This window comes from Eptesicus fuscus, chromosome 20 (assembly GCF_027574615.1).
Source record: "Eptesicus fuscus isolate TK198812 chromosome 20, DD_ASM_mEF_20220401, whole genome shotgun sequence".
NCBI classification, from domain to species: Eukaryota; Metazoa; Chordata; class Mammalia; order Chiroptera; family Vespertilionidae; genus Eptesicus; species Eptesicus fuscus.
Window position 1 is genome coordinate 22,848,174 of NC_072492.1, and position 16,439 is coordinate 22,864,612.

General features: G+C 43.5%; 1 protein-coding gene across 1 annotated transcript in view; it reads right to left on the bottom strand.

The window, feature by feature from the left end:
- Positions 1 to 16,439, bottom strand: part of CA10 (carbonic anhydrase 10) — a 370,347-nt gene that overhangs the window by 15,445 nt on the left and 338,463 nt on the right. Inside the window, exons 5-6 of the mRNA XM_054709247.1 lie at positions 4,895 to 4,990; positions 1,216 to 1,288 (exon numbers count right to left, since the gene is read on the bottom strand). Of these exons, the coding sequence (XP_054565222.1) occupies positions 1,216 to 1,288; positions 4,895 to 4,990 (169 nt within the window). The remainder of the gene's footprint in view (positions 1 to 1,215; positions 1,289 to 4,894; positions 4,991 to 16,439) is intronic.

Below are 16,439 nucleotides of genomic sequence, written 5' to 3' on the forward strand. Positions count from 1 at the left end.
ACCTTGGCTCTCCAGTCCCTATTTACACCAGAATCGATACACCTTCCCATAGCGCACACCCACGTGGATACTTTCTTCTTCAGCTGCAGCCACATCGCTCAAAATTAATCAGACCGGTGCCGGGGGTGGGGCGGGGAGGAAAGTCTCACTAATGATTGATTCTGCAGCGGGCAATCTGTTAGATTGTGTGTTGGGGCTTAATGTGTGATTTCACGGCTTTTCACGGTCTCTAAACTGCAAATTCAAGATTATTTGAAAACATTTTATTTAATTTTCATGCTTTTTTAATCAAAAAAGTTAAAAGACTAATAATAATCTTTTATGGGCAGTTATCAAATGTGCTATTTCTACATAAGTCAGCAACCCCTTCCTTAGATTAGAGAGGACTCCACTGGGGTACTGATGAGATGGCGGGGTGGGGGGTGGCTCTGGAGACAACGTCATTCATTCTTCTAGGTGATGTTCAAGGGCAAGTGGCCTGTTAGAATGTTTGCATGCTGCTTTTAACTTTTGTGAACATCATTATTTACCTATTGCTTGGTTCAGAATCCTAGAAGGGCCTCAGACACCTGAAATTCAACTTCTTCACTTTAGCAATGAGGAAACAGTCAAAATGAGAAAGTTCTTCTCCTTCCAATGCTGTACTATTCTCTCTTTTCTGTGTAAAGATTCTAGGGACTAAACACCCTGGAAACCCAAGGAAACAGGACAGAGTCCTCTAGATCAGTGGGTCATATACATGAGGAAGAAGAAAGAGGCCTTCTGGCCTCTACTTGAAAGGGAGACCCAGTGACACAGAGAGGGAGACTTGGCCCCACAGTCAGGCTCTGTAAATGCTGAAGTTGGATGCAAACTACCATGTGAATGCTTTTCCCATTACATAATTGGCGAAGCCCCAAACATGACTAGCTGCCATGGTGGAGTTTCTCAGCTAATAGAAGGCCCTGATTTATTATCAATCCATGGGTTAATGATGACCATCTTCATAATAATCATTATTGCCTTAGACAGGCATGGATGACAAAGACTCCAGGGAATATTTTTTGAAATGGGCTGCTTCTTAGCCAACTCTGACTTTCCAGAGTCACTTTCTACAGAACCAAAGGATCATGAAGCTAAAAGGGGCTCTTGGAGATCATAGATTCTGGCTTTCTGCCTTCAGACGGAACTAACCTTTATAGAACAGCTGTTGTAGAGAAATTGAACCAAACTTACTTTTATATGTTATTCTTGTGATAGTATCTCTGTTGAGCATTCGATTAAGAAATGGGTTTGATGAATCAGAAACCTAGGGTAGAAAAGAAAAATTTAATGATTGGATAGTGCTATCTCAGGATAAACATTGCTTCCATGAATTCACTTGTTCATTCACATTTCTTGAGTGCCTACCATATGCCAATCATTATGATGACTGAAAATTCAGAGATAAAATATACTCTATTTCCCAGAAACCCCAGTCTAGAGAAAGAAGACAGATAAGTAAATAAATGGCTATAATATTGTATGAACAGTGCTAGGAGAGAGTCACCCACCTGGAGAATCTGGAGAGCTAAGACCTGAACTGAGTCTTGAAGGATGGGTGGAAATTAACAAAATGCTTTGGTGGTCAAGTGTGGAAACAAGGAAGGGTAAGGAAACATATTACTTACAGAGGACCTGTTCATACATGGACATGTGAGAACTAGCCATGCTAAGGCATGTACTTCAGTGTAGATGGAGCTGAGAGTATGGGAGGAGAGGCTAGAGGGGTAGGCAAAGGCTAGCTCATGCCAGGCTTTGAAAATCATGTTAGAGAATTTAAACTAGGGATGGGGAACCATCAAAGGGTTTTAAGCAAGAGGCAGGGAGTGACATGTTAGGAGTGAGATAGTAATCTAGGTAGAGAGTGAGAGAGAAAGAGTACACAGAACAGAGGAGTCAGGAGATGAAAGTAAATCTCTAAGAATAATAGAGAACCTGATTATGTAACTGCTCTTTATTGCATAAGTTGAATATATCATATACCATGCCATTCAATCATCCATCCACGCATAATCCATCCATCCATGTATCCATCCATGCACCCTTCCATGCATCCATCCACCCATCCATGCATCTATGCAGCCATCCATCCATCCAACCATCTAACCATCTATGCATCTATGCATTCATATATTCAATAAAAATTTACCAAGCATCGATTATGGGTCGAACATTGTACCAGATGTTTAGGGATCAGTTGCCCATGCCTTTAGGTCTCCAAATCCCCTCTTTGGGAGAAAAAGCAAGGTTCAAGGAGCTTGATCCAGGGGACCACCATTTGGAGACTGTGGACACTGTTTTCTTAGCACCCACTTTTTACTCATTTTTTTCCGAGTTGCATTGTTCATCCTAATAATTTCTCTCCTACCTCACTTGGTTCAGCTCTGCTCTGTAATTTACGCCTCAGCTACTAATCGGATGTTGTGACACATCAACATTTTAAATCTGATTTATTCTGAGGGTTGGAAAAATTCAGCAGGTGATTATTATTATTAGATAAACAACAGGTAATTTTTAGTTTGGAAATAGCACAGACTGTTTATTTTCCCACCATCTGTCTCTCATTTCCCACCGGTCCTGGGTGTGTTGTGTTGAGACACACACCAAGGGGAGCTTGGTGAGTGACAATGCTCAGTGGTGTTTGTAAAAGCCCACCCACAAACAGAGAAAAGTCCCAAAGGAAACACTGCTGTACCCCAGAAGCTTTAGTACCAAACCCAACTGCTGCTTTGCCATCCTCAGTGGCCATTTAAAAGATAGCCCGAAGCCACCGGTGTGGGCTGACGTACCCTCGGAAAGGAGGAGAGCCAAACTATAATGTCATGGCAGGTAAGGAATGTGCCATGGCCCACTGTCCGGTGCTTTGGGCTTCTGGTACCTGGCGAGTCTGGGTATTGCTAACATTGGGACTGGATCCCTTTGAGCTGATTAAAAATAACTGAAAAATTTCCAAAGTGCACACAGATGATTTGTGGGCTCTAGTGTGTTGGCTGCGTGGGTGAGAGGATAAAATATGTACTTGGTATAAGTGAGCTTAAGTGGGAAGTTAATGGTGTGTGATTGAGTAGCAATTACAGCCAAATCTCAGCTCCCTGTGGTCACGGGAAGGATGGGGGATGAGGAGGGGACAGAGATAAGTAAAGCCCACAGATAAACAAGTCTCTTATTTTTAGCCAACAACTTCAACCCTTCTACGGCTCAGCTTTTGGGCACAGTGACATCTCTAGGGCTCAGCTGACCTAGATGTGGGGCCTCTCATTTTTGTTCCTGCCTCCCCTGCAGGGAGCTGGGAAGGGGAGGCGGAAAGATCAGAAGGAGGGGAGGCCTAGTAACAATGTGTGCCCTTAGAGACCAAGGGCCTTATTCACTTATTTCTATTTCGAGCGCCTAGCACAGGGCCGGCCCATGTCCCACACTCGATCCGTGCATTGGGGTGAGTGAATGACTAGTCACAGCTGGGATAACTCACAGAACATCTGGAAGTTGACTATAATGAACCAAGATAGGGATGCTGTGGCTTACTTTGAGGTCTAACCAGAAAGCTTCAGGTTTGCTCAGGGGAAGAATGGAAGCAACCTAAGGGCCAAAGTGGCCCAAACTGTCCCTCTTTCACTGACCTCAGGGTCCGGGGCACAAGTTCCTCCCAAAACCCCACAGGGAGGCAGCCAGGACTTGCATCAGTAATCTCAGTGGGTCTTAGACATAACACAAAGGGTGGTGTGTGTGCCCAAGAAAACCGGGGGGTGGTGATTTTACATCCATGAGGTTTATGAAGGACCAAAGGATTTTAAGCAGGGGGTAGGGAGTAGTTTGCTGTCAATCACCCAGGAAGGGAGGGAGAGGAATTAAGGAGAGGCAAGGAATTAAGGGGAGGCATGGAGTCTTGAGAGGGAGGACCAGGCAGGTGAAGTGCCTGTTGCAGAGGGTGATGCTTTCAGGGGGCACAAGGGAGTGGTACCTGGGGTCCCCCCATGCCCATTCTTCTGAGCTATGTCATCACCAGAACTCTGTTCAGAGCCCAGAGTAGCAAGCGCTGGATCATCTTCATCAGATTCCAAGTTCAGATTGGGGCGCCTCCTCTAACGATCTGGCCAAAACTTCCCAAGGGGTTGGCACAGTGACGGCCAACTTTTGGAAATGCCACACATTGCTTTTTTTCCTTCCCCCGCTCCCCACCACCAATGGAAAAGACAATTTCTTTGTTTCTTTCTTCCTTTAAATTTGCATACCTGTTTTCTCTCTCCATCTGTCAAAAATGTTAATGGCAATTACCTTTTAACAAATTAGAACTGGCTTGGTAGGAGATTTGTTGTTGTTGTTGACTGCTAGGAAGATGTGGCGCCTCCCTAGAGTGTCAGAAAGTCAGCACTGGTGATCTTGGCTTAGTTTTCTTCAGGGGATGCTTACAAAGGAGGGAGGGAGGGAGCGAGGGAGGAAGAGGATGCCCAGAGCTATAGTGGGGAAGCTGGAGGGAGCTGTTTAGTGCAGCGCCCAAGGGGAGAGCATCTCACATGCATCTCTTTTTCCAAAGGATGGGCAGGGCTTTAATCCTGTGGGTGTCAGTGAGCTACCCCCTCCCCTCCTATTACTTGGTTCTGATTTTTCTGCATAAGGTGGCGCCTGGATCCAGCACTGTTTTTGTTCTCTAGGACAGGCCCTGGTGTGTGAAATGGAACCCATCATGTGTGCGTCTCGCTGAGAGGGACCTCATTCTTCATAAATCCCGTGGATGTCAAATCACCACCCTGCAGGTTTTCTTGGGCACGCACACCACCCTTTGTGCTATGGCTAACATCCAGCAGACTGAGGAAAGATATCCTGATTGTGGTGGGAATGGCAAGGGGAGAAGAATAAAGGAATGCAAGACACTTACTTTTATAAATATAGAAACTACCACCAATCCATTCGGGCTCTTTGCAGCTTCTGTGACATTTGTATACAACTCATGGTTATAGTGGATGAGCTGCACCTGGAAGGAGGGAGAAACAATAATAAGAACAACAGTGTAGCATTAAAATGTGTGAGGCACAGCATGTCCACCTAACATAAGGGTATCTTGTAGAACAACTGGAAAGACAATATTGTAGCTGAAGGGATTTCGAGGAGATGTGTGTGGGTAAAAGGCACGCACACACACATATGCACACATATACAAAAATACCCATCCACATTTGCAAATGTTTTCTGGTAACAATCATGCCGTTCCTCAGCTCAGTGCCCATCTGGCTCTGGCTCCATCTCAGGACATTTCCCCTAAAGTGCATATAAAGTGAATTTCCCTTATTAGGAGCGGAATTGCCCTGCAGGGGCCCACGTCCTGCACCGACAGCTGCCACTGGCAGTGAGTAAATCCTCCTCAGGCTGCTGGGCGAGCAAGGAGCGGCCAGGTCCTGATGGAGACAGAGCTGATGGCTTAGGCTCCCAAAGCACCAGCCTGCCCAGGTCATCTGACTGTGAGGGACTCAACTTCTTCCTCCTTCCCAGAAGATCAGCAATGTGCCTGTTGGGACCTTGTGCAATAGCAGTCTGGGGGCGAAAGGAGTCCTGGAACTGTGTTCCAGTAAAATGGGTTTTCCCTCTGTTACCTAATTTTTTTTTAAAATCCTCTTCTTTAAAAAAACTGTGTAACACAGCATACATATATAGTCACATGAGTCCCCCTCCCCCCAATTTTGAGCCACATGACTAATACCCCACCTCCGTGGGACTCACTCGTTTCCTCTGAAAAATGGGTATGATTATCTCTCCTTGGACTCATCTTAGGGCTGTGGTTTTATTTTTTATTAAAAATTTTTTTTTTATTAGTCCTCATATGAGAATATTTTTCTATTGATTTTTAGGGAGAGTGGAGGAGAGAGGGAAAGACAGAGAGAAACATCGATGTGAGAGAAATACATTGATTGGTTGCCTCCAATCAGGGCCCGGGCCAGGGAGGAGCCTGCAACCGAGGTACATGCCCTTGACCAGAATAGAACCTGGGACCCTTTGGTCCACAGGCTGATGCTCTATCCACTGAGCCAAACCAGCTAGGACAGGGCTGTGGTTTTAAAATAGATTTTTAAACAGTACAGATGTATCATTTTTATAAAAAAGTAAAAAAATAGAGAAGAAAAAAAGTGATAGGCCCCCCTCCTCTACCTATGTCTAATCCTAGCTCAAACAATATGACTTTCAACACTTTAGAATTTATTTTTCTAGATTTTTTGTGTGCTTTTAAATCACACACATACATACACATGTAGGGCTTAAAATATTTGGGTAAACCCCTAGAAATGTATAACCTACCTAGACTGAATCAAGAAAAAATAGAATCCTAACAAATGAACACAAATATGGAGATTGAAGTAGTCATAAAAAAACTTCCAATAAAGAAAAGCTGGACCAGATAGCTCCACAGGTGACTTTTACCAAACATTCAAAGAAGAATTCATACCAATCCTCCTTAAACTCTTCAAAAAAAAAAAAGAAGAAGTATACTTCCAAACTCATTTTATGAGGCCAGCATCATCCTGATATCAAAGCCAGACAAAGATACTTCAAGAAAACTATAGGCCAGCATTCCTAATGAATACAGATACAACAATCTTCAATAAAATACTAGCAAACTGAATTCAACAGCACATTGAAAGGATTATACACCATGACCAATTGGGATTTATTCCTGGGATGCAAGGATGGTTCAATATATACAAAACAATGTGATACACCATATTAACAGAATAACGATAAAAAATACATGATAACCTCAAAAATTATTTGACAAAACTCACTATTTATTCACGATAAAAACTATTTTAAAAAGGCACAGAGGAACTTAACACGATAGAGGTAATACCTGAAAAACCCACAGCTACCATCATAACCAATGGGGAAGAACTGAAAAAGTTTCCTCTAAGATCCAATACAAGGCAAGGATACCCACTGTTGCCACTTCTATTCAATATAGTACCAGAAGTCACAGCCAGAAAAATTAGACCAGAAAACAAAATAAAAGGCATCCAAATGGAGGGGAAAGAAGCAAAATTATCCAGAAGACTCCAGAAGGCAGCTTGGCTATGGCCAGACTTTTGGTTCCCACCTGTCAGAGCACAACTCTGGCATCAAGGGCAAGACGGAAAGACGCTTGAGGACTTGCACCAGGTCACGCCCCAATAGCTGGGCTTCACTGGGAAAAGGTGCTGCTTCCCCTCCACCTGTCTCCCAGGTCTTGTCGGGGCAACCACACTGCCTGTAGCTGTTGCCTTTGTTCCTCCCCAGCCAGGTAGAGTGGTGCCAACCCAATACCCACCAACCCCTCACAAGGTGCCTGGGTGTGGGTGGGTCTGGGGGAAGGAGGTCGCTGCTTGTCCTGCCCTTAAATTGGGCTTGGGGAACAGCCACACACAGAGGCTAGGCAGAGTATTACATTGGCAGCTGGGTTCTAAAAGTGATGTCTGCGGATTACTTCTTGCCAGTTATAGGTAATATTTTAAAATCCAAACCTTCCAAAGGCAGAATGTTGAATAATTTGGCTAAGCATTAAACTGCAGTTTTATTGACCCCAACTGGGGGCTTACTCAAGGTAATCCCGGTGTTGGACAGGAAATAGGGGATCAATTAGTGAATGTTTGACCATCTGAGCAAGGGCGTGAAGCAACTAAGACTGCAGGGAGCCCTAACTGGTTTGGCTCAGTGGATAGAGTGTCGGCCTGTGGACTGAAAGGTCCCAGGTTTGATTCCCGTCAAGGGCATGTACCTTGGTTGCGGGCACATCCCCAGTGGGAGGTGAGCAGGAGGCAGCTGATTGATATTTCTCTCTCATCAATGTTTCTGACTCTCTAGCCCTCTCCCTTCCTTTCTATAAAAAAAAAATCAATAAAATACATTAAAAAAAAAAAAGACTGCAGGGAGAGGGACAATGTTGATACTGCTCGCAAGAGCAAACTCTTCGGGGTTCATGATGACATGCTGATGAAACACCAAGTTTAGCGATTCATTAAAGTGACACCCCAAGGACTTCAGCTAGTCTGGCTGGAATTACATGTGAAAGAGCTAAACCCAGATGACTGGAAATTATTTTTCAATCTTGACTCTTTATCAATTTAGATGGGTGTACTCCTAGAGAAGCTTTCTGAAAATACAAGACTGAGAAATGGCTGCCTTAGAGGAAGAAATGGCATAATTTTGGTCTTTTCACGGTGCTCAGACGTGGTGGATGCCATGATTCAGGTCTTTCTCTATATCCACATTCTGCGTAACCTGAAGTGACTCTACATTGTGTGGCACTAGCTCACACCTTGCGTTCCCATCCCAGAACACACTGCCTCCCCTCAGTCCTTTATAGGGACCTATTTCTAATTTTGAATACACATCTCAAGGGCAGGGATCTCCATCATCATATCCCTAGTATCTGTCATGGGACTTGGCTTAAAAAGAGATGTTGGCAAGTGTTTGCTGAATGAATCCTAATTCTACATCTCTCTCAGGGCATAGTCTTCATTCTAGAAGGGGCCTTAGAGAAAACCCAGGCCAGCCAATTCTTTTAAAAATGAAGAAACTGAGATCAGAGAAGGGCTATGTCTTGCCCAAGATCATGTAATCATTCCTAGATCCATTCATTCAATGTTTAGTGAGCAACGACTAAGTGAGGGAGTGTGGTCTGATTTGAAGTCAAACAGGGAGGTAGGACCAGACCACAGAGAGCCTGGCAGGCTAAGCTAGGGGGTCTGGATTCCATTCTAAGGGTGATGAAGAATTGTGTTTACCATATGCCTAGAATTCTCTCAGGATCAAAGGCGAAGCTTTCTCTGTGTCCTAGAACTGAAGTGTGGACCCTGACAAAGATCGGTCTTTGGTGACAAGGAACACAGGTTTCAAGTTAAAAGATAAGTATTCATCTTCACCTAATGAGCCAACCTGCTGCAAGCAAGCTTCTGAGTTGATAGCAAGCTGTTCTTGTCACCAGTTAGGTTGGGAGCAGCCTCTGGTGTGAAGGCCTCACAGAACATTTTCACTTTGTGGCAGTGAGGTGACTCCCAGGGGGTGCCAGGTTGCTGGTCGCTCACCCCTCACCCCTCGGCAGGGAGACCAGCTGTGTGTTCAGACCCTGATGTGCACACCTGAGTTCGTCTTTCTCAGTATGATGCTCCATTAGCTGAAGTCCCTTAGTGAGCTCGAAAAACAGAGTCTTATATCAGAGGACCACATGCGGCCTTCGGAGCCACAAGGCCACCACCTTACCCACCCCTGCTTAAACACCCCCGTCACTTCCCATTGCACCAAATCTGAGCACAAGCCTTGTGTGACCCCTCCCCCGACCCCTCTTTTCCAACCAAGTCTCCTTATCCTATGGGCTCTGGCCATAGTGACCTTCTTTCAGTCTCCCTTACACACCATGCTCCCTCCTTCCCTAGAGCCTGTGCATACGCTGTTCCCTCTGCTTAGAACACCTTTCCCTCCCCTGCACCTGACTAATTTATGAACTCCTTTAGATCCGAGTTTAAGGTTCACCTCTTGAGAGAGATCCCCGCAACCCACTCTCAGGGCATCCTGCGCCTTTCTTCTTTGAAACACAGATCACGCTTTTACTTCAACATTTATTGTGTGACTGATTAATGTCCATCGCTTTCACTAGACTTTTAGCTTCATCCACACAAAAACTGTTTCTGATTGGCCCCATGATATCCCCAATGCCCCAAAACTGTTTCTGATTGGTCCCTAGAATGTCCCCAACACCCAGCACAGTACCTGGCACATATTAGTGTAGCAAGGTAGAAATGAAGCCATACTGATTGTCAATAATAAGACAAAATGTAATGCCCTGAGCAGCAGGGAGAGCAAGGTGCTTGGCTGAGCTGGTAAGGGAACAGCCTGGAATCCTGAAGTGTATCTCTAATGGGAGCCCAGAAACTAAATGTCTCACTGAGCTACGTGGATTGCAAAACCTGGCTTCTACATTGGATACCATTGGGCAAGGCAGACCTCTCCTTTATCAATAGGAAAATTAATACTAAATAACTCATAGAATTGTGGGGATGATTTTATGAGACAGAATATATAAAGAATTTAGCCCAGGGACTGGCATGTAGTAATCATTCAATATTTAGCTACTAGAGGCCTGGTGCACGGACTCGTGCATCGGTGGGGTTCCTTCAGCCTGGCTTGTGCCCTCTCGCAATCCAGGACCCCTCAGGGGATGTCAGAGAGCCAGTTTTTGCCCGATCCCTGCAGGCCAGGCCGAGGGACCCCACCAGTGCACGAATCTGTACACTGGGCCTCTAGTATGCAAATAAGATCTCTTCCCACCCTCCCTCCCCCACTCCCCTCTGAGATTCATCAGTCTGTTCCATGTTTCCATGCCTGTAGTTTCTGCTCCTGCATTGAGCGTCTGCCCCTTGGTGGTAAGTGTGCGTCATAGCTACTGGCCAGTCGGCTGGTCACTTAGGCTTTTATATATATATATATATATATATATATATATATATATATATAATTGTTTTTATTGTCTATAATTTATTATATGAGCAGTAGAGATAGAGCCTTCAGTTCCTACAGGCATAGGGGTTAGGAATATGCAGCCCCTTCTTCTGGGTCCTCACTCTAAGTCTGTTCCCCAAAGAAACTTAAGGAAGGTGGTAGCTGTTCATAACCTGGGTATTTTTCCCATTTGTCTTGTCCTGTTCAGACATGTACATTCTAGGCACTGGATGAAGTCAGAGCTTATAAAGAGAAACACATCCTTATAATTCACAGGGCAGCAGGCTTTTCTGTAAAGAGTCTGATAGTACATACAGGGTGCCCTCACCCCCCGAAAAAAAAGTATACACACTTTGAATTATTATAAAGTCAGTGTTTATTAACATGTAGTTCATTTTCAAAATTTAAAAGAATCTACAGAAACGAATAAATTTTTTTGTCAACACCTGTTTTCAACCTGATAACTGTTCTGGTCCAGGCACTGCTACCATAATAACGTGAAGCAATGGAATCGCAAACATCAAAAATCATTTCGTTCAGTATTTGTTTGCCCTCAGTTCATGACTGTTGCCAGTTTTGTACCGTAAACTTTATCTTTTATGTATCCTCATAAAAAAAGTCCAGTGGTACTTTAGGATAAATTTTCTTTGTTCCAAGCTTAGTCTGGCTTCACCCATTATTTCAAATCAGTTAGATCTGAAAAGAAGTGACAATTAAGTGGGTTATCAGCTGTTAAAGTGTGTATACATTTTTTGGGACACCCTATATTTTCAGCCTTGTGGGCTATCTGTATGGTCTCTGTCACACCTATTCAATTCTGCTTGTGTATGAAAGCAGCCATAGACAAGATATGAAAGAATGGGTGTGGCTGGGTTCCAATAAAACTTTATTTACAAAAACAGGTGGCAGTCCCATAGTTAGCCAACACTGCCAGTTTAAATTTGAGAGATGAATAAAAAACTCCAGGGGCATTCATTTTCTAGAATGTGTTCTAAAGTGATAGGAAGAAGCACATGTTGAAAGACTCTAGGTATTAACCTCTTCTTTCGTTTAAATGATAGTGATTACAATTTCACACTTCTACAGCCCTTTAAACTTTTCAAGGCATAGTCAACTCAAGTGAGTTTATTTCCAGTCAACACACAAGTCCCAAGTGCCCATCATGTGCTAGACCCCAGAAGCCCAGAGACAAATGCTACATAGTCCATATCCTTGAGGAGCTCACCCATACTACCCTATTTGTTCCTGAAATAGGCAAAGGGTGAAAGGAAGGCTCAGAGAGTCTAAGCAACTCTTCCCAGGTCACACAGCCGAACAGGGAGCCCGGCCCACTTTCCTGTGTACAAATGTTTTCTTCCCACAAGAAAGCAAAGAGGAAAAGAAAAGGTGTTTTATATTTGAGGGGATAAGGTGTTTTATATTCAGCAGCTGTAGCAGGAACAATAATTATAAACTAGAACTTATTTATAGAAAGTCATTAACAAGTTTGTCTTTAAGTGCAAGAGCTCACAGAGAATTCTGCAGAGAAGAACTTGGTTTGATAATGTACTAACCGCCACATTGCCAGCCTAAGGTTTGGCAATTATCACTGGTCTGCCTGTTGACTGATGAGTTCCTGCATTTTAAGACATGGAATGCAATTGTGGTTTAAAATAAAGAAGTGCCTATAATTGCATTGACTGAAGACCCCCAAATGTGCTCCAGCTATTACAGCAACCTAGAAAACCAGAGTGAAATATGGTATTTTTCCCCCAAAAAGATGAAACTTGGATTTTCACGCATGGCGCTTTTCTCCGAGTTGCACGGAGGTTTGCACATGTGTGGAGTGATGAGTTTAGGTGCAGGATGATGCTGGAAAAGGCAAGACTCTGAGTCTAGTCTCTTCTGTCCAAGTAACTTCAGGCTAGCTGCTTAGCCCCTCTGTGCCCTAGTCTCTTCATCTGTAAAGTGGGGATGAATCTAAGAATCATCTGGGGATGAAATGAGATGATCCATCACACAGTCTTCCAGGAACTAGGCAGACAATCAAGCAAGTGAAATAAAATAGATGGGGTGACAGGACCACACATATAAAAGGCAGACACCAAATGTTCCTTATATTTCCTTCTATGATGTGAAGATTGAACGTATTTCCTCCTTATCGGTTTCTGGACTTGAAAAGTTTTAAAAAAACAAACCATAGGCCAAGAATCTTCTAGAGAGTTCTCTCCTCTAAGGAAACATATTTCTCACACCTTTATCAAGAACTACTGAGTAAGGATGTCCCCTGATGTGTTTTTCTTTTTTTCTGGAACATTTTGAAATAGATGCTTCTAGAAGTCTAACTTTCTTCCTATGATCCTGCTGAAAACCAGAGCAAGACATGCCTCTTTCAATGAGGTTTGATCCTCTCAGGTGTGACTTCTGAGCAGTGGCTGCTAACTGCCAGGATTTAAAGGGGAGCTCTGTGTACACTTAAAAAAAAATTTAAATGTTTTTTATTAATTTCAGAGAGAGGAAGGGAGAGGGAGAGAGAGATAGAAACAGCAATGATGAGTAAGAATCACCCATCAGCTGCTACCTGCTCACCCCCTATTGGGGACCTAACTGCAACCCAGGCATGTGCCCTGACTGGGGATCCAACTGTGACCTCCTGGCTCATGAGTTGATGCTCAACCATTGTGCCATGATGGCGGGGAATCTGTGGGCACTTTTTGAACCCTGGCGACTTTAATTAACTCTCTGCCTCACTGGCATCCTGCAACCCAGATGTCATTTCTCTTGCCCTCTTTCTCTGCATTCACCCACTGCCTCCCCACACTCCCATGACCTCAGACTCCTCCCTGTGAAGGGCACGGATGAAGATCCTTCACTGGCTCTGCAGCCAAATGTCCTGGGTTATTTATTCTCTTGGAGCCTCGATTTCTTCACATGCAGAATTGTGACTGCGACATAATCATCAAAGCCTTCTTGGAATGATTAAAAGAGCTAAAACATATAAATGAGCTAAAGTGCATAAATGAGATGAAACAGGATTCAGACGCAGGGCCTGGCACAAAGCAAGCACTCGTTAAGTGGCCGTGGTGATTATTACTATGAGGGATGTCTGGCTGCTGGGGTTCAGATAAAGGAAACGAGAGGATGAGCGGCTTGTTCGTTCCATGGGTAACAGCAGAGCCAGGCTGCAGCACTTCTCGATCATATTTCTCGAGGACAGGGTCTGTTTACCACTCACGGTTGTATCTTACTTTATCTTATTGTCTGGATTGCCAAGAAGATTTTTCCAGTCTTTTCTCTGTGTAGTTCATGCTATGAAAACAGTAGATGTACAGAACACATGGTCTCAGACTACCTGTGCACTGTCTCTCCTCGCCTCATGATCACCCCGCTGGGTGAAAACCACTGTTCTGCTGTGTTCAGGTCACTTTTGTTAAATGCTCATTGAATAAGTAATTCAGAGCCCATATACATAGTATTAACGAAGGCTCACTTTGTTCTAAATCACTGCAGAGGTGTCATGCAATACCGTTCCTCTGGTTAAGGCAAGAATCCTTTCCCTACTTCTACTCCCCACAATGAAGCTTGGTCATGATGAGTTTATTAGTATGTTCCAGAAGACTTTTAAGGGGCAGCTAGGCCAATGTCTCTTAAATCATATATCCAAGAAGCCCAAGTGAATATGAGCTAATGAAAAGCAACACGATTGCGGTTAAAAGTTGTTTTTTATTACTTTATTATTTTATATATTTTTGTTTTTATTATTTCATTACAATCAAGTAGAGCTCATATCAGGAATCAAGAGTAAGTCAACATTGAAAAAAAAATCTTCCAATGTGATTTAGTTGAAAGACGTGGGGAAAAAGAACCATGAACAACTCAGTAGGGACCACCCATACTTAAGTTACATCTATACCCAATTCACGCCCATTTCAGTGGAATTACTTCTTACTTCAGCCGGAGAACACGGCTTTAACATCTGACTTCACTGACGTGATGGCTACTTCTTGCATCTCTTAGACTCACTGGAAACTGTTAGTAAGTTACTTCTGTTTTATGATTCAGGTTTAAATGACTTCAGTTTTGAATTGTACTTTGGAGGAAAAAAATTCAATGCTTCAATATGATGCTTGGGATGTCTGTGCCTGAGGTCTGATCTATGCCACGAACAAGGAAGGTAGCCTCCAAATGATCACATGATAATCTGGACCCAAGCATGTCCATGAGAGGCTGAGAAAGGTCCTGAACACTTCATTCTCCATCGCTAGAGGCTGGCACCAATAGTGCAACGTGGATCCCAGAGTGCAACATGAATGACATTTCAGGGGACCATGTAGGTTTTTATCCCCTTATAGTCATTTGGAAATAACTAAACTGAAGAGACATGTGATTTGTCAAATATCCAGGGGCAATGGCCATTAATAGGTACCTTGCAATCAGTGAAAGTTAAAGGCTGACTGAGAAAGCTTTTCTTTGCTACACTTCATAGTCCATCCCAGGATTAGCTAAACTCAAATCACAGAGAAACAGTAGAAACCCAACTCCTCTTTTAATAAGAAGCAGCTGTGTGCTACTGAATTGTTTGAGGGCCTTAGAAACTCAAGTTCTAGACCTGAGTCCAAGCTCTGTTCCTTGTTTGTTTAGTGAACTCAGGCAATCACCTAGTATCTTTCAGTTTCCTGATCTGAAACATGAGGCCAAACACTTGTGCCTCCTAGGCTCTGGGAAGGATTTGAAAAAGACAGTGGATATACATCCGGTTATATTTTCACCATGCAGCTCGATGTCTGGTATATTCCAAGTACTTAATTACTTGAATGAACAAAGACATGTATAAAACTCTTTATAAACTGTAATGCTATATATGTATAATAAAAAAAATATTTTTCTTCCTCTCCTCCTCCTCCTCCTCCTCCTTAAAATTGGCTTACTCAATACTCAGTTTTTTTTTGTAACTCCAATAAATAAATCATACAGGTATTCTGGTGGGAGTAGCTGGGGTGGGGGGCTACTTGGGTGACCTCTTTAGAAGAAAAAAACCAACTCATCTGAAGAATAGCGAGACCCCTTTGGAGGGAATAGCAGAGGTTAAATTAGGCAAATTCCAGAGGCAGAACCTGTCACTGCAGGTTCTCAGACCAGAACAGAGGAACCACTGGACCAAGAGTAACAGCCCTCATTTTTCGTAGACTCCAACTCTATAAGCAAGAAACTCTATTATGACTTTTACGATGTATTATTCCGTCACGTCTGCTTTCTGCAGAGGCCATGAACACCCACCACGGAGGAAGGAAAGATTAAATCCTCACACACCCCATATTCAGTTGCTAAAGCCCCATATTCAGTTGTTGTTAATTCAGAAGGGACACTCTTGACGAGTACCCTTCAAACTGTCATATTAATGGAAATATAAACACAGCATCTATCAGGTAAGAGATGAGGGCTTTCTGTCCTCTTGTAAATCAAGCTGCAGAGCAATTTGGATAAAACGTTCATAAAAGTAGGCTTGATTCTGCACACATTAATTGCCTAAAGTGTGATAGTTAATGACCAGAAATACATACTTTCAAAGCCATTAAATATACACAAACACCATCCATGGTGGATTGACTCTGGGGAAGAGGAGTAGAAAGAGCCCCGAGCTGTCAGTCAAAGGGACTGGATTTTAAAGGGCAGTTCTGCCAGGATAGTTGAGTGAGGCTCTTCCTACTCCCTTTCAGACCTAGAAGTCTTTGTCTGGAAAACATGAGATTTTAAGGGCAGGGTTTTGTAATTCTTCTAAAAAATAAACACATACTGGTGGGGGGTATATAGGGTGTTGCCTCCTGAGTTTCCATCCAAGTCACTTGAATTGCCTTGAATTGAAACCAAATATTTAAATGAAAGTTTCCGTGGACAGGATGTTTAAGCCTGGGGTTGCAAATGGAATGACGACAGGGGCTGGGCAGGTTGTATAGGTGAGAGAAGGTGGCAAGGCAGGGATCAAG